Source organism: Echeneis naucrates, chromosome 19, assembly GCF_900963305.1.
Source record: "Echeneis naucrates chromosome 19, fEcheNa1.1, whole genome shotgun sequence".
Taxonomy (NCBI): domain Eukaryota; kingdom Metazoa; phylum Chordata; class Actinopteri; order Carangiformes; family Echeneidae; genus Echeneis; species Echeneis naucrates.
Window position 1 is genome coordinate 10761647 of NC_042529.1, and position 27157 is coordinate 10788803.

Consider the following 27157-nt stretch of genomic DNA (forward strand, 5'->3'; position numbering starts at 1 on the left):
AATTAATTTCGAACGATAATCCAAAAATTGAGTAACATGTACACATTGATCACACACAATGGAGAGTTTTGCAAAGGATTTGACAAAGTGTAAAACCTGCCTCCTCTGTTTTTGTTTGTAGTCGTGAACTGTTGTTTTACACCATTGCACTGATTTCATCACTTACCATAACCTTCCTTTTACAAAAAAATATATTCTCTATTTACCGGGCAACCATCTGATAAACTACATGTCAACAACTGACAGTGAGACGTTTTCAATACATGAGCTGTATCTCACTGTGGTGTCATCTAATGGTAAAAAGAAGAAGAAGAAATAAACAACATATTGTTAAATCCAATCTTAGGCCCTATTTTAATGCTTCTCCTCAGGTCAGCAGCTCTGTTTTTACTGATTTCTTCTTTGCTAAGTAGTAAATAGTAGACAAGACCTTTGATTTGTTTGTATGGTATCTACTTTGAATTGTCTCTTGGATTTAAATGAAAAACAGCTGAAAAATGCGTGAGTTTAAGCAACATTTCTATTGCGGTGAATTTCTTTAATACAGTGACTTCATAGAAATTTTCTTCACTTGTAATATTTATATTAACTTTCCATTTGTGTTTAAAGTTTCAGATGTTTGCAGTCACTTTTAAAGACTCATTGAAACGATCAAATAGTTTATTGCTGGGCACTGCGTCCTGTATTCCAAATAGATTTTGTCGATATTTGAGCTGGTTGCAGTATAGACTTCTGCTCTGTAGGTCTAATAATAGACCAGGCAGAAGGAATTGCCCAGAAGACAAGAGTCAACTGGGACTTGGATACCCTCAGTAAACATCGTAGGAGGCCACTCTGGATAACTCCTGCTCACTGAAGGGGTGAACAGAACTGCTGTGTGTTGCCTGGCAATAATTAAACTAAATTAGTTATAGATGTTATAGATGTCTGCATGGCCACCAGAACGTGACAAAGCACCATCACTTCTTTGCCCCGCTCTTTTTGAATTGAATGCTCAGTGATGTGGGATAACTTCTTACTGAATTTTCACACAGTCCTCAGTATGTCAGAGCTGACCTGCCCTTGTGCAGAGGCTTAACACTCCTGGGTCCGGGCTAACTTTGCTTCTTTAAATGATTAACCTACTGGGGGCTTGTCCGTGGGGTTTGTCGCTCTGTTACACACAGCAGACTTGCAGTTATTTTGGAAATTCCCATCTCTCCATTGTCTTCTTTTCAGTGATATGTTGACAGCTTTACTTTTTCTGGATGGTCACACTGGATGGTGAACTGATCTGTGGAGGTGGACCTTCCTTTTCTGTCTGGATGGAAGAAGTTTTGTTTGAGTAACTTTGGTTTGCATGACAAGAGTGAGGGGTGGAAACAAAGACTGGATGCTTTGACTCACCGTGATGATCTCAGACTGGCTGGAACGCTTTTAAGGAGAACTTGTGTCTGCTGCATCTTTGTTTGTCAATGGGCTACGGAGCTAAAGAACATTAAAAATGGACTCTGGACCAAATGTGAATTAAAAATTCACCTGAGAAATATGGAACAATAGCTGGATTTTGATGGATTTAACACCCGATTGAGGCAGTGAAGCTGAAGTTATTGATATGTATACCACAAGAAGCAACAAAAATCCATGGGTGCCTTATGAGACAGAGGTGCCACACAGCAGGTTTTGGTGAGTTGTCTATTTTTAATGATTTCATCTTAATAAATGTGAAAACTTTGTATAATCTGTCACTGCATACAAAGGATCGTTTCTTATGTATTTAGCATGTACAATGCAGAGCACACATCTATTTAACAGCTGCTACAACATTAAGATGTGCTACTGTCTTAGCTCGTCATCAGTATTTCATAGTGAATCCCATACTTTAGAGTCAAAAGAAATGTAATAATCCTGCTAAATAAATAAATTCAGTTATTTTTAACTATTCATCCGTGTGAATAATCTAATAAAATAACTTATTATTTCAAGTCTTATATCTAAAGCCATCCCATTGATTTCTAAATCAGTTACATTTGGAAGTCCTCAGCAATGAATAGAATGCCTCCATCCATCCTCTCCACACAGCTTCACCACAGCCTCTTTCATATACATCAGCTTTTTAAACCCCACTTTTCACCAACCTACCGCACATTTATGACTGAATTATTTTATGGCTCCACTGATTGATGTGTATGAGGTAAAGGGCCGCTCATGCATGTCCTGATGTTTCTGGGAAAAGAGCTCACAATGCTGACACATGTGGCTTATTGTTTGTAAGTCTGTAGTATCCCCGAGCAACAGGGCCACACAGGAGCTGAACACCCCTCCACCACCACACACACACACCGCCAAACGTGTTCCTCCACTTATTCTTCATTTGGAGCCTTCCTCAAGCACACAAATTGAGAACCACCATTCAATCCCACTACTTACTGAGTGTTAAAGGGAATAATGTGTCAGGTGTCACTGATTTTGAGTGCTAGTAGTGTCAGTAGTGTGTTGACCCAATACTGCCACTTGGGAGCACTGTCTTTATTCTGTAGCAAGCTTCTCAGTGGAGGACGGACTAGAGAAGATGAGATAAATGAATAAACAGCCGCAGTTCACTGACCAAGATGAAAATAAGTGTTGTGAATACACCAAAGTGTCACTGACTGATTTTAGTTTTCCATAGAGAAACTATATTGTCTTTGGTTTTTCCTCATATTACATATTTTGATACAGTACACCAGCGCAATACACCCAATCCATCTGAGGAGTGCATGGAGTGAATGAAATCACAAAACTAAAAATAGCTCCCGACTTGACTAAACCTTTTTTATAGCAGCACAACTTCTGCACATCTGCACCAACTATCGCTGTCCTTTACCTGATTGTGGCTGTGCTCTCCTCTGCAGTGATCTGGCCGGTGGAGTCAGCCCTGCAGAGAAATTGAGCCCTGAGCACCTGCAGCTCCTGAGAAATGCATTTACCTCTCCAAGAGCGGCACTACAGATACACAAAGGCAGTCCAGGGGGAGGGAGTGGAAAGAGCAGAGGAGGGAATGAGGAGCCTGCAATGAACTTAGAGGAGTTTAAGGAAGTATTGAGATCGGTGATTGGTCCAGATGTTGAGTACACATGGGTTGAGAGATTTTTCAATGAGGTATTTAGAAATGAATGAATGACGGTATGGCCAAGTAAATGACAGGACAGCACACAAGCAGCATGTCTAACATGTTTTCAAACTTTATTGTTTTCAGGTAGATATCACCTGCACAGGACAGGTGACGTGGCAGCAGTTGTGTTCCTACCTGGTCCTGGAGTACACTGAAAGGGAGCAGGCCTCCATCCCCACAGCTGCTTTACTGGACTCCCAGCCTCAGATCAGACACTGCTCTCACAATAAGGTCATTTACAACTCATGCTGAATGAAGGAATCACCCATGTAACAGTTAAATGGCGGATGAGCTATTCCTTCGAATGACATGGATCGTCAACCATGAGAAAGCTTATTTTTTTTCAGACAGTGGGACAGGTCAAAACATCTTCCTTCAGGGAGGAGGTTATTTACATGATGAAGTGTTGTTTTCTCATTGTAATTTAGTCTTAATTTAGTCCAGCTCAGTTAAGTCAGTCAAATCTCTCACAAGTGTCTCTTATTCATATTTGCATATTTCCTCCATTAACATTTTTTATTGTGTTTACTCAAATGCAGCGCGAACCAACAGTCCGTGTGGTCGCTGTTTTCCATCCTCCTCCACTCCGCTATGTGAGTGTCAGTAAAGGCGGTCAGGTCTCCGTCTGGAGCAGCAGCCTCCACATCCTCAGCACTATTGGGGTGAGTGACATCATGGCTCTGCTTTCACACCCACGCAGAAGCACAGTGCACCCACACTTTTCCTTCTCTTTTACATTTGCTGTGCAGCTGGCCGGAGACCCAACAGAGGAAGTGGCCCACACCAGGAGGTTCAGAGGCTGGACCACTGATGCTGTGTACATGGATAATGTCCACATGGTTGCCATAGCCACCGACTGCAGGGACCTGCACTTTGTCAATGTCTCCACAGCCAGTGTATTTGAGGATGTCCACCTATTTGGTACACTTAATCAACACAAACCAAACTGTTACAGAAAAATCACATTAATCAGACACTAACTAGTTGTCTCATCATCACTCCAAGGGCTCCGGAGTGTCCCCACTGCTCTCTGCTACTGGCATGATGTCCAGGTACAACAACTGTGTTTTTTGGCCTCTTGAATTAATTCACTCTGAAAGCAAAAGAATTTTTGACTTGTTTTATTGTTGTTCCTCCAAGTGTCCAGAGGACTCACCTCTGCTGTTGATAGGGGATGAAAAGGGAGGAGTCCACCTAATGTGGTTCTTGAACCCTTCAAAAGGTTTTTTTAAGAATCCCTACAAGAAACAGAACGGCCCACACAGGGTCTTTTTTCCAGTAAGCTTGACCAATTTCTTTTTCTGTTATCTATATGTTATGACTGATAATCATTCCTTGATAGCGCTCAAAATGTAAAAACAGCATTTCTTACATATCTTGACAACAGGATCTCGGTGAACACAGCAAAACGGTCTCCTACCGTCACATCCCCAACGTCCATCAGGATCCAATCAACAGAGTGATGTTTGAGCCCAGTACCAGTGTCATCATGACATCGTCAGAAAGTGACACAACCTCTGTGGTCTTTTTGAATGTGAGACTAAAGCGGGAGCCGCACATTTGGAAAATTAATCAGGTAATGTAAATCAAAAGGTCGACATGTTTGATCAGAAGGGGGATTGAGCCTATTATGTGTTCTTTCACAATGAATCATTGCTTAGAGTCGCTAAGTGAGTGTGTTTATATATATATATATATATATATATAGTGAGTTTTAGAGCTTATTTTACAAATAGTAGGGAAAGATAAAATGTAAAAAAGGAGGTTGTGTTATACCAGAACTTGCTGCCTTCAAGGTGATTCCAGGTCATGAGTTGGTCACAGCACTCTGATCTGGGTAACACTGACTTACCTGGGCGAGTCATGGTTTGAAAATCAGTCTAGAAAAACAGTTTGGAAACCATATATGCTTTATTACATAACTTGTTCACTGAATTACCCAAAAACTATTTTATCAGGAAGAACAAATATGAAGTCTAAGTCAAGTTACTCATTTATAAAGTTTGCACCCATCCAGCATACAGGGGCAGACAGTGTCACCCACTGTGGAGAAAAATAGTTATGCTGTTACACAAGACATTATTAAAGTGGGTGGTTGCGTTTCCTGTTATGTATAATGTTTTTTTTTTTTTTTTTTACACAAACTGTAACTTATAAACTCAAATTAACTGTCTCCACATTTGAACAATAAAGACAACTTTTAAAAATCCTCAGTGCTCCAAAGTAATGAGACCAGCTGCCTTAACTTGTGTCAGGAGAAGTTGCAATTCTTTACTTTCCAAAATACAGAAACATTACAGTAAACACCAGTTCATGTACACACCCGTCTCTTTTTACTTATGAATGTTGTTTTTTTCCACTCCTATTTAGGGAGCCAAGTGTTTTGATTACAATGGATCTCTGCAGTTGATGGTCACAGGTGGCTGTGACCGATCAGTGAGGCTGTGGACTCGATTTGTGACCACACATCCTGTGGCTACACTGCTGGGTCACCGTGCCACAATATTAGATGTTGCAATCTACCAACCTGTCGGGCAGATCCTCAGCTACTCCAGGGATGCTGTGAGTTATTAAAGATGAGCTTTAGAAGGCACTAAACTGTCCACACAATAGGTGTGTGCCGTGCTGAATTACCGCGACAATGTCTGCGTGTTTAATAGTGAACGGTCTCATACTTGCTCTTCTCTCAGGAGCTGAGAGTTTGGGATATTTCCACTCATCGCTGTCTCAAAACTGTCCACCTGCAGTTCCCATGCCTGCAGCCAGGCCGAATCGTAGAACATGGCAACTTCCCTTTCCTGCTTGTGGGCCCTCCTCTTCCTGAAGAAACTCAGCCTCATTTAGTTGTGGGATGCAAAGATTACCTTGCGCTTCTCAATCTGTCTGAAATGAGGAGAGGAGGGGGCGGGGGGTTGACGGCAGAAATCCAATATGGTCAGGCCCTCTCCTGTGCTCTGTACAACCCCACTCTGAGACAGGTGGTGACAGGACACGTCAATTCATCTGTGTCTCTGTGGGACGTAGAGACAGGTCGGAGGCGGCTTCAGATCTTAAATGCTCATGGAGAAGATGAACTCATCTGCCTGGAGCTAGATTCCTCCCACAAGAGATTGATCACAGGTGCTCGCAATGGTACCATTAAGGTTTGAGACCACATCTTTTCTCACCTTCGCTACAGTTGAACGCTTTTGTATCTCAAATGGATGAGACGTTTAAAACAAAGTTTAATAATGAGCCGTGTCTCTCGCTGATCACTGCAAGCAGGTGTGGAATTTACTGAATGGCCTTAACCTGCACAAACTGGAGCCTGTCACCAACTCTGAAGTCACCAGTTTGACCTGTCTCCATGACAACAAGCTGCTGGCAGTGGGATGGAGCCAGCGGATCATTCAGTATGACATTGCAGCAGCCAAGGTAAAAAACAAAAGTGTTTTAAATTGATAATCCACAACAGTAGTTTCACAATGAATGTCATTTTCTTAATTTGCTAACTTAACACTGGACTGAGAAGCAGAATTTCACTGCACTTCCTGTTTTAAAGTTTCAAACCTTTTTCACTACAGAAAGCATCTCTGATAGATGGAGTTTGGTGCGGTAAAAAGTGTGTTCTATTGAACATATGAGCACTCCCAACAACACCTTTACTTTAAGTTCATATCTGCAGAAGCGTGAACGAGATATTCAGTCTTATCTTAAATGTTGTCCTGAATTGAAACACATACATTACAGAACAAAAAAACATTATCTATATGCTGCACATGTAATTAATGTGCTTCATGCATTTCCCTCCGAGTAAAACATTTGTAAAGCCCATTTACCTCCCTACTTGCGTGTATGTGTGTGTGTGTGTGTGTGTGTGTGTGGGCAAGATGTCAGATATCTGGCCTCCATCTTTTGGTGCATTGCTGCATTTTTTTGGGATCTGACCACAATCAGCTTAGTAGAACAGCATAAAACTTTCAGCAGGACTGTGTGTTATGGAGCAGCTCTGAAACACACTGCTCCACACTATTACTTGCAGTTAGAATCTATATATATCAAATCTGAGGGAGTTTTGATAATATCCAGTATAATTTGGACAACTGAATTTAAAAAAAAAAAAGTGCTAGAAATTCTTCCATTTTTGTGCAAAAGTCTGGTGGATCTATTCAGTGGAAAATGCTCTGCCGAACAGGATGTAATTTGTCATGTGTCTGTCAGTTGCAGCTATTGGAAAAATAGACTAAATATTGTGTAACTGCTGTGAGTGTTGACACAAATAACAGCATTAAATAGTTCACAGAAGTGTTTGACTGACAGGTTCACAACTGGCGAATAACAAAATGTTGAGGAAAGTAAACGAACACAAATTGGACACCCATACATTGCTGTAGACGTAAGTTTTGCTTAGCCACAACTTTTTCCCCAGATGTTGAATGCGGGATAAGTCCCACACAAATATCTGTTGCCATGGGGACTAATCTGATACAGACTCTAAACACTTTGCCCCAAATTAGCCTCAAAAAATATTTCCTGACATAGTACCACAAAGCCTATCCAATATAAGCCAATCATTCTGTCTTTAAATCATAATTTGTATGTTTATTTATTTATTTATTTTTTTCAATTGTGATTCCATTTTTGCCGGGCATCAATATATACCCACATCCACCGACACATTTATAGACAGGCCATAAGAAATAAAGACAAAGTACTGCCAGTGTTACTGTAGGCGCCAGTACAAACACCAGAATGAACTGCAATGTGAGACAAAAGTCTGGTTGTGCAGACGTGCACATTTTACACCTCATATTCCTGTTTTACATTTTACCTGTCAACCTTTAACTCTCATCTGCTCTGTGGTTACATTCATCTCTTTAAAACTAACATTCAGCATTTGTGCTTTTACACTGAATTCTTGATGCTGTTCCATAGTTATAATTTTTCCCTCTGTAAAGCCCCCTGCATCAATACAGCCAGATTTTTGGAAGCCAATGGCCTAATGTCAGTTACATAAGTCAAAGATATATTGACACATCGTCCTGGCGTGATCAAAGTGATGAGTTTTCTGCAAAATACCTGAAACAGTATTTCTTTGATGTCTGCTATGCTAAACTTCAGAAAGTCAGTGTTTAAAGCGCTGACCACAGCACAGAGGTATAAACAAAATCAGGAAACCAGAGATGGAAATACAATAATAGCTTTTACCACAAACAATTACATGTTCAAAAACTGTCCCAAAATGGGAAGTGATGTACAAAAAGGTTTCTGTCAAAACCAACAATGCCCGTACACACACACACACACACACACACACAAACTACAGACAATATGGTCTGGGTTTTTTTGGAAAAACATTTCTTGTGTCAGCACAAAAGAGCCTAAATATTGCGCATGAACATCCCTGTAGGATTTGTATGTGAGAGCAGACATGTCATGGAAATCCAGCGGCGTCCATAAGGCAGACATCCTGGCCGTGTGTCAGTGTCCTGCTCTGGGGGCCGTTGCCACAGCAAGCCATGATGGAGAGGTCATCATCTGGAGGCTGGAAACACAGGGACCTCTACTCCACCTTCAGAGGAGGAAGGAAACACAGTAAGAGGACGCCAACATGCATCATTGTATTGCTTAAACCAGTACTGGTGTGTTATTGTGTCAATATAACTCTCATCCTCATTCACCACTTGTCACATTGTCACCACCAATGAGAAGATGATCAAACTGGCTTTCTTTCCTTATTTGTTCATATGTGTTGTTTATATGTTTAATGGGCCTCATTTCTAATGAGAAATTCCAGAATAAATGGAAAGACATGCATCTCTTCTTAAATTACTCTACAAAAATGTCAAGCAGACACTATGAAGACTTATCTCTGGCAGGGGTTACCGGCGACATTCATTTCAGATTAATCCTCAGATATTTTTCTAGTTATTTGATCACCATTAAATGTCAGAAAACTGTGTTGAATACAGAATGGAATTTATTTAAAATCCCAAGGTGATGTCATTAAATTGCTTTATTTCACCTGCATGCATGTATTTTATAATTATAATAATATGACCTTAATGTTAGTGATTGTGATGACTAATTATAATGTCAATCTGAAAAGTAAAGTCTAATTTCAGGCATCACTGAAATTTAAGAACAGGGTCGGAGGGTCTGCAGAACTGGATCCTGTACTTTATTCTTCTCTGTTTTGTGTGATTCCAGGGTTCTGCCCCCGGTGGATGGTCTGTTGTTCCTGCAGCATCGAGCTGGCAACAGGAAGCTGAGAAACGGTGGTGTCCTGGTGTCATCACAGGCTGGAAGTCTGTCCTTTTGGAGTATCACCGGACCAACCTACACTTATGGTGAAAGAGATATTAATCTAAAAGTTACAAGTAGGACTGATGTCAGGTCTTTCCTCCTAATTTAATATTAAATGAAAAGTACATAAAGTTGACACAGATTTCTGGCAGTTCAGGGAGGTAAAGGCACTAAACGTTACAAACAGTTGAAAAGCAGCCATCATGCTTAAGGATCCTCCAATAAGATGGATTTACACAGCCAGAGCAGTGACAGTTAGGCTGAAGCATTGACTTGGGCATAGTTGTGGGCTGCCAGGAATGGCAGCCCACAACTATGCCTCTTTCCAAATCCCATCTGTGGTGTAGGATTCATGCACTGTGACCACTGCAAATGTGTATGAATGTGCAAGGGTGAGTGTGTGTGCATTATCTAGTGTGCATCTATGCATCGGTCTGCGTATGTGTCCGTACATTCTTCTAGCAGAGAGGAATTGGAGGTCACGACATAACAGGGAGATGGGTGACATAACAGAAAATATTATCGGGCAACAATTAGTCTCAAAAGCACATTTGTCATTTCAAGTTAAAAACAGCACTCTTGAAATTGGCACAGAATCTGAATAGAAACAGATTCACTTGCACACAACTGTACTCCCTTTGGACAGTCTACATCTTATAAAAACACACAAAAGCCTGTTACTAAAACAAAAAATTCTCCTTGAATTTGCTTCTGTTTGGTAAAGTTCATAGCCCAATTCTTCTCCTTATCCCAGGTCAGTTTTATGCCCCAGAGCAGCCAGGTGTGCGTGTGCTGAGCCTGAGCTCAGATCAGTCTGAAAACACCTTCCTGGTCTCTGGAGATACAACAGGCTGGCTCCAGATCTGGGACATCTCTCACTATGCACTGGACATCCAACACAAAGTGAGCCAGTGTCAAGAAAAGAACAACAACAACAAAAAAAAAAACAAAAACTGTGCACTGTGTGCCCCCATGTACTTCAGCAATTCTCTTTCTACACAGTCAGTTTGTGAAGGGCCGACCCTGCTGCAGTGCTGGAAGGCACATCAGGCAGGGCTGGTAAGTGTGGAAGTCCTTGAGGCGGCTGACAGACTGTTCATCCTCACAGCTTCAGCTGACACTTCTGCTGCACTGTGGACAAAGGATGGAGATCGTGTGGGCACTTTTGGACAGGAGGTGGTGTGGAATATCGCTGATGCAGCTGCATACCAGAGGTGGGTTTTACTAGTGTGTATAAAATTACAGGAACAATGAATGTTATTTATAGAGTACATTAAAATTCTTTTTAAATAAATGAGGCAAAATCACTCAAAAGGGGAAGAAAATCCAGCCTCACAATAATCACTTCTTTTTTCTTTTTTTTTTTTTTTTGAGCAGACTACTGAATGTACCCTGAAGGTAGCAGAATGACTCCCTGTCATCAACCCCATGTTGCTGTGAAGCGTATTCAGTTACACAGTCCATATTTTGAGGGTGATGTGTGTAAACATGGCATTCTTTCTGGGGATTTGATCATTCAGTTATGCCAGCTCTTGTAGATTCTCTGTGATGTACCCCAGCTGCTGGTATCAGGTAGAGGACGAGTCCAAACAAGTAGCGTTGCCAACATAGAGAATGTTGTGTTGAGAAATGCATCACGGTTGAGAGCTTCCTTCAAAAGTAACTTCTTCAGCCATTTTTAACAGAAACCTCAGTTTGGTTAAAAATCATAAACTCTTGCTTAGTTTGGACCTTTAGTGTGTGCTTGACTATGTATTTCTGTCACACGTTAGGTAACATGGGACAGTCCAAAGTAGTTTAATTTGGGAGGATAGGAAAGTGAAAGAGTTAGAACACACAGAGTGAAAATCTAAAGAGCCAAATTATTACATCATGTAACATTATGGTTTAGGTCTTGTCAAAGCACAATGCTGATGGCTTCTTGTGGTCTGTAAATGAAGACGTACCACATGGATGATTGAAATGAAATTTAAATGATTGGTTATGGTGATTTAGTGTGTCTGTGTGTGTAAGTCAGTTTTACAGCTCGCATGAGCGTTTCCTCTTTTTGCTCCTCTCATTGTCTTCTCATCTGTTTGGTTAGGTTTTTTTTTTTTGATTGAGAGATCTATCTGTATTTTTTCTGTGCTCTCTCTGGTTTGAGGCGTTTAGGCTCATGTGGAAAAAGGTGTCGTAACCAATCAGGCTTTAACATCTTTACAACAACAGACAGATGACGTTGGGGGGGGGCGGCCTTTCCCCACAACAGTGTATATAGATTATTGAAACTACAGCTACAGCAGTTATGAAGTGAAACAGGGAATTAATATGAACTAAATGCTCACTTTGGCTTTCAAAGAAGTTTGGCCAACATTGGGGTCTCTCTATTACTTATATGGCCATCTGACATAAGTTGTTTCATGAAGCATCAGGTTTTTATAGCGATGCTACCACACTCCTGTTACCATTATGTGAGTCGACGTGAGCCGAACCAGGATAGCTTTATCTAAAATAAACAGTTTTGTGTAAGCACAATTGGATTCCCTTCAGCAAAGGGTCATACCGTTTGACTCTTACATCCACAGGGAGAGCCAGAACAACCTGAGGGAAGGTAGTGATGAGGAGGCAAGGACTGAAAGTGTTAGAGTGGGACCCAACAAGGTCAAAGGTAAAGCACTGGACCAAAGCAGCAGTCAAACGTCACAGGAAGAATGCAGATCTAAAGGTAACCACTTTGTGTAAACAGGTGTTAACACACACTCACACACACTCACAAACACAAGGATAGCCTCTCCCTGACCCAGGCCAGCTCCACACCCATTTGGCTTCTTACTAAGAATGTCCCTTCAAGTAATTACCACCAGGTCAACGTGTGTATGCTGCTGCTGATTCAGATATCCACAAAAATGGGTTTAACACACAGGTCAGGACGGCCTTCCAAGCCAATTAAACTTGATACTCTGATTCAATCACGTCCAATTTCACCACATTATGAAGAGAAGAGTCAGAGCATTCTTCACATTCTCCTCCTCTGAAGTCTGGAGCTCAGCTTGGGAACATTTGGGCAATGTTCTGCTCCAGAGATGCAGGCCAGATTTTTAGAAGTGCACAAATGCTCAAGGTTTGTGTGTGCATGGTTGTGTGTATGTGTATCTGCAAGACATTTCCTACACTTTCCTTTCACTGCCTGTTACTCAGAAATTGCCAAAATCAGCGATTAACTGTGCTTTCTCTGCAACCACACCCGGGCAGACACACACCAATTTACTTTATGGTGTCTCCTGTCATCCACTTTAGCTTCAGCCACCAGCCCACTAGAGAATGACCAGGAGCAACCTCAGCAGGCCATGGTAACCTGCAAACGCACAACCAGCTGTTGAGTGCAAACTCAGTGGACGCTGAAGTCATTTGCATACAGTACTCATTTTCCGTCCTCATATCAAATGCCTCAAATGCCTCCATCCCTCCATGCAGGCCCATCCTTCCAACTGTCATCTGTGCATCTATGCGTGTCAGTGTCTGTGTGAGGATCCTTGCCAGACGGCAGCTCCATGTTGCGAGAGGAGACGCCAGTTTGATGACAGTCAACACAGCAATCACTGTTGATTGGTCAGTTTGCCTCATCAGACTGGCTCTGCAGGTGAGTTTTAAAGTGTTTACTAAATCCTACCGTTTATTATTCTCCTCATGTTGCTTCGATGGATCCCTTATTTTTCTGTTTTGTTGCTGCCTAGTGACAATTACACCAAATAGTTTATCTAATAATTCTTTTTCACTGTGCTTCTCTGTTTATGCCAAAAAATGTCCAGGTACACAAATCAATTTTTTGGAGAAACAACAAAGTTATTTCTATTTTTTTTTTTTTAAAGCAAGCCTTGATCTTACATAACTGCTGTAAAAGTATCAAAACAACTAATGCAGAGAGAAATGGAACACCCTGTATTCAAAAACTGTCTTAAAAGTTAAGAGGCCAGAGTGCTGAAAAGGAGATAAACTGCTCAGTGGCTCTGTCGCCGTAGCTGCTGCTCACTTAAAGCATGTTTTTAAACGGGAATAGGGCCTGAAACTCTGCTGCAGAGTACCACCACAGATCCAATCAGAGAGCTCATATCAGCACTGACTGCAAATCACCATTTGCCGAGCTACAGAAGTGGCCTGTTACCTGTGGTTGGCCTGGCTCAGCCTGTCTCCTCGTAGGCTGACTGACACAAAACAGCCTGATCTCACTTGTTCCTGAGTTCCTGAAGAAAAGATGGAAAGCTTTTTGATTCCTAAAACCATGAGTGTACTTTATCCTTATCCTAATGGATTATATATATATATATATGGCTCAAACAAAACACTGGGAAAGTGTGAAAAATAGGACCCTTTAAAAGAGCGTTTCTACTAGAAATAAAGATGTTGCAACTGAATGCAACAAAATGTAGGTATTTGGAGGGAGTAACACAGTTCCCAGGGTCAGGACTGCTCAGCTTTCTGCTGCTGTAACGACTCATTCTCCTGAAAAAACAGTCAACTATATTTCATGAAGTCATTTGCTTTGCTGATGTTCTCTATACAGTGTTATTTTCAGTGTATTGAGTAAATCTTCTGCAGGAGGAGAATTTGTTGACATCTGTGGTACTTTCGGTTTTCAGTCACCATGACAATACTGGTCAGCACGTGTCAAAGAAAGGCTTGATCAGTTCTGGAGGAATCTGAGTCAGTGATTAAAGGGACAATGAAAGAGGAATAATAGAAGGAAGAGGCAACGGCTGTCATCCTATTTCAGATACATCGAGTGGGAAAAACCTGATTTCCTCCATTCCAGTGTGCACGTCTTTCCCAATTCCTTTGTTTCATGTCAGCGTAGACAGCACTTTTCTCCTGACCTCTCCCTGATTTTATTCATCTTTTCTCTTTATCCTTCTTCTGACTGTAACTTTTCCCATTCATATTGCGTGCTGTGCTGCCACACTGTGCATTTGTGGCTTAGACATGGAAGAGGCTTTTTCTGTAGCTGCTAATTCATGTGGACTGACCACTGAGAGGTCAGAGAGGAAGTAAAATGGACTTCCATCGATTCGTCTTGGAGCTTCAGATCTTTTCTTGGGGAAGAGTGTGAGAAATGCCTTGATGATACTGCTCTTAAACTCTGCTATGTAGTTCTCCAAATTGTTTTCTGAACTTGTAGCTAAAAAGTCTGTTTTTTTTTTCCCCCCACGGAGATCGCTCCAATACAGACTTACCCATAATCCTCCAGTTGTGGCGTTGGACTGGCAACATGAAGCTCGGTGCACAGCATCTGGATGGAAAAGTGAGCGATATAGTTCTATAGTCAGACACGAATCCTGTTTTCCCCTTTTTCTCTCAATTTATGAAGTTGGTTTGAAAGTGTAAATTGTGTCTGAGTCTGTGAAATAAATACCGTTCTCTGCAACCTTTTCTGTGCTACATGCTCTCTATCATTTCTCACCTTTTGTTATTCTGCTTTGTTCCAACTGCACTCACATCTCTTTATGCTTCGCCCACCTCTGGCTCAAAAGGCTCGTACCTGAATATTAGATTCAGCCAGCAGTCAGTTAGCTGGAAACAGAGGGAAATAATTAGCTTGAATGAACATTTCTGAAATGTAGTTAGTAACACATATTATGTCTAATATCTACAAAACACAAAGTGTATAAAGAAGTTGTGATTTAACATTGGATTATGTGAGGAGCGACTTCTTTCAGTCTTTGCTCTGATATAGCCAAACAAATGGTGAAAATGGTATGGCATAGGTGAATTCTCCAAGACTACTTCTTTAAGAGTTGATGCTAAGCTATCCAGGTTACACTAAGTTAAGTGGATGCTGGCTGTCGCTTGATATCTTATTTGCAGACATGAGTAATATCTATTGTCTGACGCTACAAAAAAGCCATAGACTGGCGTCGGCTTTAAAATCTTTTTTTGCTCAACATCCTCCCTTTGCATTTGTACAATAGCAGCTTCAAATTTCCTGATATTTGAGACTTTTCGGTCATGCAGACAAATGTGGAGACAGACTGACATCTGAGCCATTTTACCCACTTATCTCAACACCATCCACATTGTACTTAACATCACAGCTCAGCTGAATTGCACAAATTGACGACACAAGACTCACAAGCCCTATTTTTGTTTTCTTCCCATATTCGATTCTGAAACCTTTTTGCATGTTCTTGCCAGCTTGTCCCCTAAAAACGGGTTATTTTCAGCACTGGTCTGGATGTTTTACTAAGGGAGGAAGTGAGCACGGTGCCATCTCTCAAGTTTGCTTCTCAGGGATAAATACAGATAGATTCAGCTGGGAAAAACAAGGTAAGTCATCACAGCTGCACTTTTACCCCCAATGGGCACTTGTAAGATAACACAGCAATGTTATCTCCACAAAATATTTTATTTTCCCAGAGATATCCTCTGTCTGCTGATGAGCACAGATGATTTGATCTTGAGTGATCCCATTTTCAGCCAAAAGTGGAGTCTTATTGTGAAGTGCAATAAAAACTAAATGATACACATACTTCAGCGTTACTCTGTTTTTTATCCCTGCAGGACTACAGCAGGAGATTTAGTTGTGGGATTTTTTTTTTGGCTGAAAAGTCACTTTGAAAGTGAAGTTTCAAAAAACCATGGGCCACAGAGAGAAGCCTAAAATGGAAAGCTCATTCAGTTGTGAAAAATGTGACCTCTGCTTGTCTAAAGGCAGATTTGTTTTATGGAGCCTTCATGTTCAAAAGAACAACAATAACTTTTTGTGTTTTTGTAGCTGGGGTTTTGCAGGAGATGTGTGTAGTGTGCATCTGTGTGTGTGTGTGTCAGCAAAATAGAGGCTCCTCTACAATGTAGTTAAACGTCAGGTTAAGGCATCCTTTCACTAATTTTCAACATCAGCAATGGCTTTTTTCAGCCTGTTTTCTCTTCAGAAAGGGTAAAACACCCTGGAGAGCTACTCCCAGACATGAACGCGTAATTTTCTCAGAGTTCAATGCAGACACAAACACACACACACACACGCATGCACCCAAACAGACGACAGATGTTCCAAAATACCACAGGAACAACAGCACAGATGCAGGCTGGGAAATGCCCTGTGAGTTCCTCATTGCCTCCAATAAAGCTGCTTAGGGCTTTTAGAGCAGACGCAGGCAAGAAGCAGCAACTATAATTTATGAAGTACATTGTATGTTTTCACAATAATCAGAAGCGGAGAGTAAAGAAAAGGTTGCCTGTGAACAAAGGGAGGCGTTACTTTTCTCAGCATGTTTTCTCTTTTGAAATTGTGCAAGAGCTTATATTTTTCATTTATTTATTTATTTATTTTTGTTTATCCCAGAACTACCTTTTCTCAACTGGTGCCTGTAGATCAGCGTGACAAGGAAAAAAGCAAGAGAATACATGTGTGGGAACTGCAGCAGGAAGGAAAGAGCAGCTGGGAAATTTGCCTGGAGCGAGCCAGATTGGAGGTCTGAGGCGAAAAGGCAGAGAAAGGAAAAGAGAAGGACCGAGAGCTACAAAACTGACAGAGGAGCAAAGAAAATTTGAAGCAGGAACCAGCTGAAGCATGGGATGGGAGGAGGAGGAGAGAAAGTGGACTTTTACTCAAGGAGGAGGAGAAAGAAAGGAAGAGACGAGAAGTTGAAAGAGAGAGAAGGAAATCATGTCAGCTTGGCTTCTTGGAAAAGAAAGAGGGCTGTGAAAGCAAGTCACACCATTACACAGAGTTAACACACAAGCACCTGTAAACCAAAAATGCCTGCCAGAAAGCTATGAGGAAGCCAGCCAGTAGACATACACACAGACACGCACGTGAATGAAAACTGAACTTGGCTCTATGGTTGCAAACACACATGTATTCCATCAGAGAGGATTCACCAGCTGGAGGCGGTTTCATTCAGATCTGCTGTGATAAGGAAAAGTCTCCACCCCTTCCTGCTTCCAAGGACTTCTGCTTTAACCGTCAAAGAGTGTGTGAATGTGTGTGACAGAGAGAGAGAAAGGGAAGGAGAGCGTGTGTGTTATCTAAACCCAGAGTGCGCACATTCTCAACCTGCAAATCCTTCATCTGATGTTTGTGATGATACCTGCAGAGACACACCCACATTGCACACATACACAGACATACACACACTCCCTCTGACACACGCGCTCTCGCTCTCTTGCTTGCTTGTCCTCGGAGCAGCAGGTCGCTGGAAGCAGCCAAACTGTCAGTGACTGTTGCTAATACATGCTTGCTCTCTGCTCGGCTCTTTCTTTGCCTGCTGCCAAGGGAGGAGGAGGAGGAGAAGAAGTGAAGCTGGAAGGAAAAGACTGAAACACATAGAAAAGACAAGACTTGGACCAACCTCCCACTGCTTACCTCTTGCCTCTGCCTGCCCGGCTGACTGTGTGGGAGACTGGAGGCAGCCTAGAAGTGATGCCTCACACACTCTGGAGCAGCACATAGTCAGGACTTTCCTTTGGTCTCCCTGCTGTTTTTATTTCTCTTCTCTTTCTACACTTTCCTCCCTCGGGTCCAATGATGAGGAGAGATCGTCTCTTCTTAGCCACGACCCTCACAGCCATCTTCACTGCTGACCTTTACTTTATTCTCCTGCCAAAGCTGCGAAGCATGGGGCGAGGATCGAGACAGTTTTGCTTATGTGGTCCCAACAACCTCACCCTCCCCGGGCAGGAGGGCCTTGCCACCCCGCCGCTCTCCAACTGGACTTCTGAGTCACCCTTGGTTGGTGCTATAACTGACCCCACGGATGGAGGTTCAAAGCTGGACAGGTTATTTTCTCACCCTCTGTATAACATCCAGACTCCTGTGCTGGGTCCAGAGGAGAGGCTGCTGCAGGCAGAGCAGCTGATGGAGTACTACAGAAGGAAGGTGTCACGGTGGGAAAGGTCAGTTTCTGGTGTCCTTTTTCAAGTTTTCCAAGAGAATCACATGTAGACACATTTGATTTTGTACAGAGTTCCAATTATTTAGCAACATCTGTATTACTTCACTTTGTTGTGAAAGAAGGGTATTTTCTTTCTGGCTCAGAAATTCCACTGTGAAAGCTTGACTGTGGTTGGGAGGCAGGGTCATTGACACATGGGCCAAGCCCACCACAGATACACAAAAACCACGCACATAAACACACTTTGTCCTTTACAATGTATGTATACCCACATGCACACATGCAGGATGTGTGCAGTTCTGTGCATCATGAAAAGTTCAGTGCTGAGCAGGCTGGTGACAGGAAACCCTCACAAACATGTCACACTGAGCTTACAACTGAAGCACTCTCTTTAAGGTAAACAAGGATTTAAAACCGCTAAAGCTTATCTTAATCTGTGGGAGCCGTAGCTGTCTTGGCTTGTGACGCTGTCTGTCGATCCCAACTCAGTGCATTCCCTCTGACAGATACAGATTTTGGGCTCCCATGGTGGAAAATAAGAAGAAATATGAGCAATGGATCTACTCTCTCTGTTGCTGTAGAAATGTGCACAGAAACAATAAATGGCCCAAAGGCTTGCTTAACACTTGCAATATCTTGCAACAACAGTGCAACAAACACACCTAGGGACAGCTTCTCAAATGAGCTGGATCCAGTTTTATTATTTGCATAATGAAACAGGGAATATCTTTTAAGTTAATTTCTTGGTCAACCTGTTTACACGTCTGTCTCCTTCCTGGCAAACATTGAAAATATTCTGTGCTTTTTAAATCCTCTGTTCTGCTGTGGTCTGTGGTCTGCACTTGTGCATTGTCCTGGTTACTTCAATATGTCTCTCCAACTCGATGACTGAGGAGTTGGTTGGATGGCCAGCGAGCTAACTCCTATTTATAACCCTTTGCTCCATTATCGCAATATGTTATCCAGCCTGTGATGGAGTGTGTTTGGGTTGGCAGATGACCGTGGCGCTCATGCGGTCAACTCTGGTGATGTGGTGCCCCTCTTACCACAGACTTATTTGTTTTTGCTCTCACATCATTCTTGCTCCAATGTTAAGTATAGCAAAGAGGAGAGCAGAGAAAAGGAGGCAGTGGAAATTCAAAATATGGCACAGCTGCCTTCAAGAACAATAGAAGTCACAAAAATATATAGGAATTGATTTACAGGGAGAAACAAGTTATAGGATGAGTGGCCATAATAAATTCAGTAAATGTCTCTGTTGCCATGTCGAACTGCTGCAAACCTATGAAATCCTGAAATCCTGAAATCCTATTCAGTGTACTTTGCGCCGTGACGTATAGAGTATTGTTTGTGTATTCAGTTTCTAAGAGCTTCCCTTTGCTCGATGTCCGACTCCCCAGGCACATGAAACTCTACAGCGAAGCAGCAGCTATCTCCAACATCACTGTGACCGAACATGAAGTGACCTTTGACCCCAACGCCAGCTGGCTGAAGTTTCACCTTGGAATAAACCGCTATGCTCTATATTCCCGTGATGACCCCACTATCCCACAACTGCTCAAGGACATGGAGATCATGACAGTCGTCAGCGCAGGTGGGGGATGAATGAACAGGGCTCGCAACGTCTGTATGTCTGTAAAAAATAGGAGAACCTGAATTGCTGTTACTCAACTCAGAATGGAGACTGAATTCCTTTGAAATATTTTGCTTTTCCTAGTAGTTTTTGAGCATTTAAGATTCACAATAAACTTTGCATGCACACTTTGTTTGCACTAAAACCTTCCTGTTCTCTGTGGAAAAGCAATTTCCCTTTTGTGCTACACAACAGCTGAGCAGTTTTCTGATTTAATTGATGCAATGTTGGAAAGATAAGGCTGGCAGAGATGCTAACATTCTGGCAGCGAGCCCATCCATATCAGCAGTGATGAAATATTGATGTTAAAATTTTAATATTATGTGTTAAATTATTAATGAACAACCCTAATGTCTTACAGATTACACTCAAGACGAGAAGGCTCTGAAAGGATCATGTGATTGTACCCAAGGTATGGTTGAGTGTCTACAGATTTTCAGGGACTTTGGCTTCTGAGGTTTCTTTATGTCATATCTCATGTTCTGTAACTCTGTATTTTGTGTACAATGTGTAACAAGCATGAGTGTTTGAGTTCTGATTGGCCCCTTTGTTTCTTTCAAGTTGTTTTTGTTTGTTTCTGTCTTTTTTCGCTGTGCATGGTGGCACCATCAGACACAAGCACACTGCTGCCTTTGTGATAATGAGGATTTTGTATTTCATTTGGCACCAAAATTCAGATTTGTCCTTCTGAATAAAGACACTTGCTCTGGGGCAAAAAAAAAACAAAAAAAAACAGGCATTCATTTGTTTGTGTTTGAGGGAAACCAGCATTTTCAGGCTTCAACCTACACACTAACCACCATCAATGCTGTCAAGCTGCAAAATATATGGCTGGATCAATGGAAGTTACTGAAAAAGTAACTCTCGGTAGATTTTGTTCTGACAACTAGATTAGGTGTTTAACATTGGATAAAGCATTTCTTCTATTTTCCCAGAAAATTTTAATGTCATATTTTAAAATCTATATATTTCCCTTCACCCCTCAGTATGGCTTTGAAGCCAGTCAGGGTGCATGTTTATGTCCTGTCTGGCTCTGCAGCATGGCTGACCACACAAATGTCTTTCACTGGCTGGAAGAAACACAACAAAACAGTATGCCCCTCCTGGTTAAATTTAACCTTCATGAGATGCTCATTATTTCAGGAACCAAAGAGCAGCAGTGCTTAGTGGCCACAAGGCAGTTTGGGTCCATTTCTTTGATTCATTACTAAAAAAACAAAACAAAAAACTGAGATTGTAAACCCAGTATGTTTGTTGACTATTAGCACCCTGGAGTTTCACAGAGCACAGCGGGAGGAGGTGTGTGTGTGTATGTGTGTGTTTGTTCAGTCTGGACTGCTGCTGTGACATAATATATAGCCAGACAGAGAGAGGCAAACACTGGTAGCAGAGAGACCAGAGTGCACGCTGTGCAACCAACAACCAATTACTTTATCAAGATCAACAGCCAGATCGAGAAATTATTCCGCACATTGAATTGGTCCAAGCCAAAAACCAAATAATGACCTAGTGACCCTATGCTCAGTGCTTTCTTTTGTCGAGTTTGTAAAGTTTCCTACTATCAAGCACAAAGTTAATGTAGACGTCAGCAAGTTTCTCCACAGCGAAAAGGAAACGTGTATGTGAAGTTACTTAATTCAATGTCTGCCCATCATCTAATGTTTCTTCTCTCTTTTATAGTGGTGAAGCCCAGTGGCCATCACCTGAAGCTTGCTCTGAAAATGCGTAACTTTGCCAAGGCCATGTTCAAACCGATGAGGTGAGGACAGAGTCTACTTTTGAAGTGTCTCTGTATTTCATCGCACACCATTAATGAGCCGTTCATGAAGCACAACACGACAAGTTTCTATGCCACCAATGCACAAAATATGAGATGCTGCGAATCATTTTATACACTGAATTGTGCCTATTAACTGTTAGATTACATTATATTGCACATATATTATGTCCTCTGTTAATTTATGCCAGTCTGAATTATCTAGTATCTCATAAAATTGCAGCATTTGTTGCGATGATTATATACTATTGACTGTTATTACTGACAGCTTGATTACTGTGTACGTCTAAACATCTTGTTTGTGTGTGTGTGTGTGTGTGTGTCAGGCAGGAGAGGGATGATGAGACGCCAGAGGACTTCTTCTACTTCATCGACTTCCAAAGACACAATGCAGAGATCGCTGCCTTTCACCTGGACAGGTGCAGCCTCAGTATCATGTCATTGTTCTTCCTGTTTTACTGTCACCTCTGTCACACTCAGTGTATTTTTAGTGTCCTCTCAGTGAATTTCAATGGTAGTGGCGCTTGGAGGTAATTTAGGGTGTTGTTGCACATCTGTTACTTTATTGGTCCCAGTTAAGCTTCTGGTACATATTTAAGCACGACACCATGAGGTTGACATTGTGGTTTTGTGTAAAATGTCTCACCAGCTGTGGAACTAGGTTCTGACTCACAATAAATTATAACAACATTGGTTCTCCTGATTTTTAGTGCCACCATTATGTTAACAATTAATGAGTCCAGTTATCAAAACCTTGCAAAACCTATACTTTGCGCTAATAAATAATTGTTGTTCACATTTATTATCATAATTTAAATATGGATATTTTTCCTGGTGCCAGCAAATAAACCACCCAGCCTGCAAAGATTACTACATATTTACTCAACCTAGGACTTCTCAACTAGCTGATCAGTGCAAACCGCAGTCTGTGGACTCACACTGTACATCATTGTGTAATTGTATATTAGTTGGGTGAGGTGATTCACTCTGAAATAGTCACTCGAGCCAGACAGTGTTATTAACAAGCCACACATAATCATAAGTTATCACTCCTCCGCACAAGACAGAAAAAAAAAACCAAGAGTGACACATCACTCCACTGAAACTTAGTATCGCCACATTGCTTAAATGTCTATTTGCAAGAATCATTAACGTGCTTCAGTCACTAGACACACACAAGACAGAAGACACACGATTCCTGCTCTCTCCTATTTTAATTTTCATGCAGGTGTGTTTTTAAATATGTAGCAGTGTGCCGTCTCTCTCTGTTGTGGCTGACGTGGCTTGCCAGGAGCCCTTATCATTATTTCCCGCAATCAGCCATTGGGGAATGCCGGAAATTTGAAAAACAGCAATTCACCTTCACACGCTGATTGTTGTTTGATTACTGTTTGTGAGACATGACTGAAATATGGCCCTGAGGGAGGTAGGAGCTCTTGATAGTGTATTTGTACTAAGACAGCCAAATTACACAGCTGGCAGAGACTGCCAATAAGGCATTTATTGATAAAAATCAGCAAAAATAAACAGTGGGCTCTGGGGAGATGAGATAAGACTGACATCACCTTCGGATAGCTGCATTTATCTAAATGTGAACTGTGTGACTGTAAACTTTTGCTTCCATTTGCAATTTTTATTTCCCCAAAACTGTTACTCTGAACTGCATCACTGTGTTTGACAGGATCCTGGACTTCCGGCGGGTCCCACCAGTGGCAGGACGGTTGGTAAATATCACAAGAGAGGTACTCCTGGTCACCCACAATGAGGACCTCCGATCTGTCTTCTTCACCTCGCCAGGTAACGCACCCACTCAGCTCTTTTCTTTTGTTTATTTGGCAAATACACATTCTGTCCAAGAGCTAGCAAAGAAGATGAGTGCCACTCCGTCCGTCACCTTTTATTTCGGAAAGAGCTCCAGTTAGCTGTTTTAGTTTTTAAGCTAAGCTAACATGTGCCTTAGCTTGTGTTGCTTCTTTGGGTTTATAGATGTGATCACAGACAAACGCGTTTTTTGTTCATGGCACGGCTGACAGGTAGAATGTGTTCAGCAGGCAGCATATTCATTGTCATGATATATAATATGTGCAACGAGTCTCTGCTTAAAAAAAAAACAAACAAAAAAAAAAACAAAACACCACAGCTTCTCTGCCACTTAGTTCAGTTCTGATGTATTTCCTGCTGATGATAAGGCATCCAGCAGGACAACAAAAACATGGCATTTTATGTGAACAGAAATCTCATTTTGTGTTCCACTATTTTGCTCCGTTCCACAAACAGCAAACAACACGTGTTTCTTCGCCAAGTGCCTGTATGTGTGTAAGACCGAGTATGCGGTGTGTGGGGGCCCTGACCTGCTGGAGGGCTCCCTGTCTGCCTACCTGCCCGGCCTCAGCATCGCTCCCCGCATCTCCATCCCCAACCCCTGGATACGATCCTACACTTTCAATGGGAGAGAAGAGTAAGACCACAGCCAGCGTGCACATCAGAGGAAGGACATTCTATCTTATGATTGATAAAGTCTGCTGTAACAAGCAGGACTGTGCAAACTTTTACTGGATTTTGTGGCCTTCAGCAAGATTATAAATGCTAGCATACTCAAAATAAAAGACCAGATTTCCAATAAATGGGAAATATGATTCAAGCTGACCCTTTTTCTGCATTTCTCCCCTTTCATTGTTTTCTACAATATCCACTGTTTTTAAAACCAATCATCAGCAACCTGTCATTGTTTAGTCCTGAACTCCCACTCAATGTTTCACAGAAAGTGAAACAATGAACAAGCAATGAAGAAGCAAAGATGGCCTCTTTTTTAGGTTTGTTTATTTTCCATAAATTGTGTCTCTTCTTCATCTGTTGGTTTTTAAAGGTGGGAAGTGAATCCCTTTTACTGTGACACCATAAAGCAGATGTATCCATATAACTCTGGCAACAGGCTCCTAAACATCATAGACATGTCCATCTTCGACTTCCTGATAGGTACTTTACTACTTTGCCACAGTATTTATCGATCTATGGCTTTCCACATTATTAAGGTTTTTGCCCATCTATTGCAGGTAACATGGACCGACACCACTATGAGATTTTTACCAAGTTTGGAGATGAAGGATTCCTCCTCCACTTGGACAATGCTAGAGGGTGAGAAGAAAAAACAATCCTGTTCAGCTTTAAATTTTGACATAATGCTTTATGTGATATAACATCCTGTGTTCAGGTTTGGGAAGCACTCTCAAGATGAGCTGTCCATCCTCGCGCCACTGTCTCAGTGTTGTATGTAAGTAAGATGTGGTCAAATGCAGCAGAAGCAGCTTTGTTTGTGTGTTGAGGTACATTTGAGAGGTTTCAATGTTGTTTTTGTACAATTAAAAATTGTATTGAATAATAATAAATATTCTTTCCCTCCTCAGGATAAAGCGCTCCACCCTGCTGAGGCTCCAGCTCCTGGCCCAACCAGGATTCAGGCTCAGCGATGTGATGAGGGAGTCTCTTGAAGGAGACCCTTTACAACCGATCCTTACAGAGCCTCACCTCTTAGCGCTGGACCGCCGGTTACAAAAGATCCTCAAAGTCATCCAGCGCTGTGTCAGGAGGCTGGGTGAGAATGAAGTGATAACCAAGGACTTTGTCAAAGCCACAGCGAGACCTCAGACAGCCACAGACAGGAGAAAGAGCAGATAACAGAGGAAGCTGGGCTCATCCTTCTTACTCTTGGCACCACACAAGACTTTATGCTGAAGCCCGCTCACCTTCTGAGCAAGTAAAGCCCACATGGCTTCGATTTAAGGAACAAGCCATATATGGAAGATGCAGAGGAATCTCATTGGGGAGGTTTAGATGTTGAACCTCTCGCAGAGGGAGATGCATCCCTATCTGCCTTTGTTTCTCTAATGGTCATAACTCCCCACCACACGCACATGTCAGGGTAGTTACTACATATAAATTAAAGGCAGTTAAGGAACCACAACAATTGTCAAGCAACGATGCAAAGAAGGAAAATGTCTGTGAAAGTCAAAACAAAGCAGCAACATCTATACATGAGACATGATTTCAATCATACATAGAGCCACAGTGGACTCTGTCTGTCACCTCAACATCAGCAAAGAAGTTCATGCTGTCAGTTGTTCGTAAAATTAATCTGGTGAATATTATGACTATGGAAAAAACGATTAGTGCGTTGTCCATGAGATGTTAAAATTGGAAAATAAACTTTTATGTGATGACAGCACACATTTTTAAGAAAAGTTATCACCTTCAATTAAAAGGGCAGCTTGGCGTGTCTGAGTGAGGAAAGTACTACCTATTAAACAGTTATTTAGTTCACTCCACCCCATTTTCCAGACTTGTAATCCTTCTCTGTCTCATCAGTGTTTACACAGCTTTAAGAGGCCGCTGTCAACTAAAACAGGCTGAGACAGAGAAATGTCAAACATAGCGCAACAAACAATTATGTGCCAGGACCAACTGCTAAAATAATTATCAGCCCATCCATTTTTTCTGTTCTATATTTTATAAACCTGAGAGTTGTGTGTTGCTGTGAACTTTGCATCTGTGTGTACTTTGTCCTGAAGCGATCCAGAATGTGAAACAAGATGAATAACCCAAAATATTTTTAAGAGTTCTTGAGATTTGGTGAAGCTTGCCAAATAAAGTCAGACATCAAGCAGCAGAAGGAGGCTGATAAATCTTATCGTAAAAAGTGCTCTGAAACCTTAGCAACAGGAATAAATGTTTTTAAAACTGGTGAAAAATTAAGGACAGCCTATTAGGAAAGGAAGGAACAGACTGAACTTCTCCACATGCCAAATAACTACAAGCTATATTTTAAAGCAAGAAAGCTAAAAACAATTGTTAAAAATCTAGATAAATTTTTGGTTCATTGTTAGAAAATATTGCTGCATGGAAACATAAATCTGGCTGAAATGATGAGAATCCAGAGATTTTAAGTGTCTCACTAACCAGCATGTTTAAATTCATAACTCTGCAAGTTGTTCATTAAAATGTAGATTTAGATTAAACTCTTAACAGTCTGTCTACATTTTTCTGCAGGAACGAATAGCAATGACTGTCAGGTTTGTATGAGGTGAAGCCTTGATTATGTTTCCCCCTGGTGGACACATTTCAGGTTACATCCTTTTGAACATAATACTGCATCAGCAGGTGTTCACCTGAATAACAATTAGTTTGCCAATATTCTGTTTTCTACTAACCCTCTTTAAGATGTGGATTTTTGGTTTTCCAAGACTTCACTGAAAAACAATGAATTTTTCCACTTTTACCTGATATGTACTAGAGCAAACAATTAATAAATTAATGATCTGCAGAATAATGAAAATAACTTTTGTGGTTCGCCTTCCTAACAAATCCCACATTTAATCCAATTGACATTAGATAGAGTTTAGGTAATAAGTATCATGAACTCCACCACTGTCAGGCCAATGGCAACATATTCAAAGGTGTAAAACAAAGAA

The 27157-nt window shown here is 41.5% G+C and overlaps 2 protein-coding genes across 2 annotated transcripts; both read left to right on the forward strand.

Annotated features, from left to right (window-relative positions):
• The first annotated feature begins 1594 nt into the window (after positions 1–1594).
• LOC115059736 (WD repeat-containing protein on Y chromosome) lies at positions 1595–15870 on the forward strand. Its single transcript, XM_029527395.1, has 19 exons — positions 1595–1665; positions 2874–3120; positions 3218–3364; positions 3673–3795; positions 3883–4054; positions 4139–4185; positions 4274–4411; positions 4521–4709; positions 5504–5695; positions 5824–6276; positions 6398–6547; positions 8523–8707; positions 9323–9462; positions 10173–10321; positions 10421–10632; positions 11983–12122; positions 12695–12747; positions 12914–13037; positions 14605–15870. Exons 1-18 carry the CDS (start codon positions 1595–1597, stop codon positions 13001–13003), a joined length of 2898 nt encoding a protein of 965 aa, XP_029383255.1. The 3' UTR covers positions 13004–13037; positions 14605–15870.
• Positions 15871–17349: 1479 nt separating this feature from the next.
• On the forward strand, positions 17350–27014 carry fam20a (FAM20A golgi associated secretory pathway pseudokinase). Its single transcript, XM_029527396.1, has 11 exons — positions 17350–18283; positions 19683–19876; positions 20277–20327; positions 21596–21674; positions 22019–22111; positions 23374–23489; positions 23970–24150; positions 24559–24668; positions 24746–24827; positions 24904–24963; positions 25097–27014. Exons 1-11 carry the CDS (start codon positions 17913–17915, stop codon positions 25365–25367), a joined length of 1608 nt encoding a protein of 535 aa, XP_029383256.1. The 5' UTR covers positions 17350–17912; the 3' UTR covers positions 25368–27014.
• Positions 27015–27157: the final 143 nt, after the last annotated feature.

Bases quoted from the DNA above. Each gene is read 5' to 3' on its own strand.
- LOC115059736 (XM_029527395.1), top strand. From the start codon at position 1,595: ATGTATACCACAAGAAGCAACAAAAATCCATGGGTGCCTTATGAGACA. The intron at 3,365-3,672 runs GTCATTTACAAC...ACTCAAATGCAG, and splicing joins GACACTGCTCTCACAATAAG to CGCGAACCAACAGTCCGTGT. The intron at 6,277-6,397 runs GTTTGAGACCAC...CACTGCAAGCAG, and splicing joins CTCGCAATGGTACCATTAAG to GTGTGGAATTTACTGAATGG.
- fam20a (XM_029527396.1), top strand. From the start codon at position 17,913: ATGATGAGGAGAGATCGTCTCTTCTTAGCCACGACCCTCACAGCCATC. The intron at 24,828-24,903 runs GTGAGAAGAAAA...TCCTGTGTTCAG, and splicing joins CACTTGGACAATGCTAGAGG to GTTTGGGAAGCACTCTCAAG. The intron at 24,964-25,096 runs GTAAGTAAGATG...TTCCCTCCTCAG, and splicing joins CCACTGTCTCAGTGTTGTAT to GATAAAGCGCTCCACCCTGC.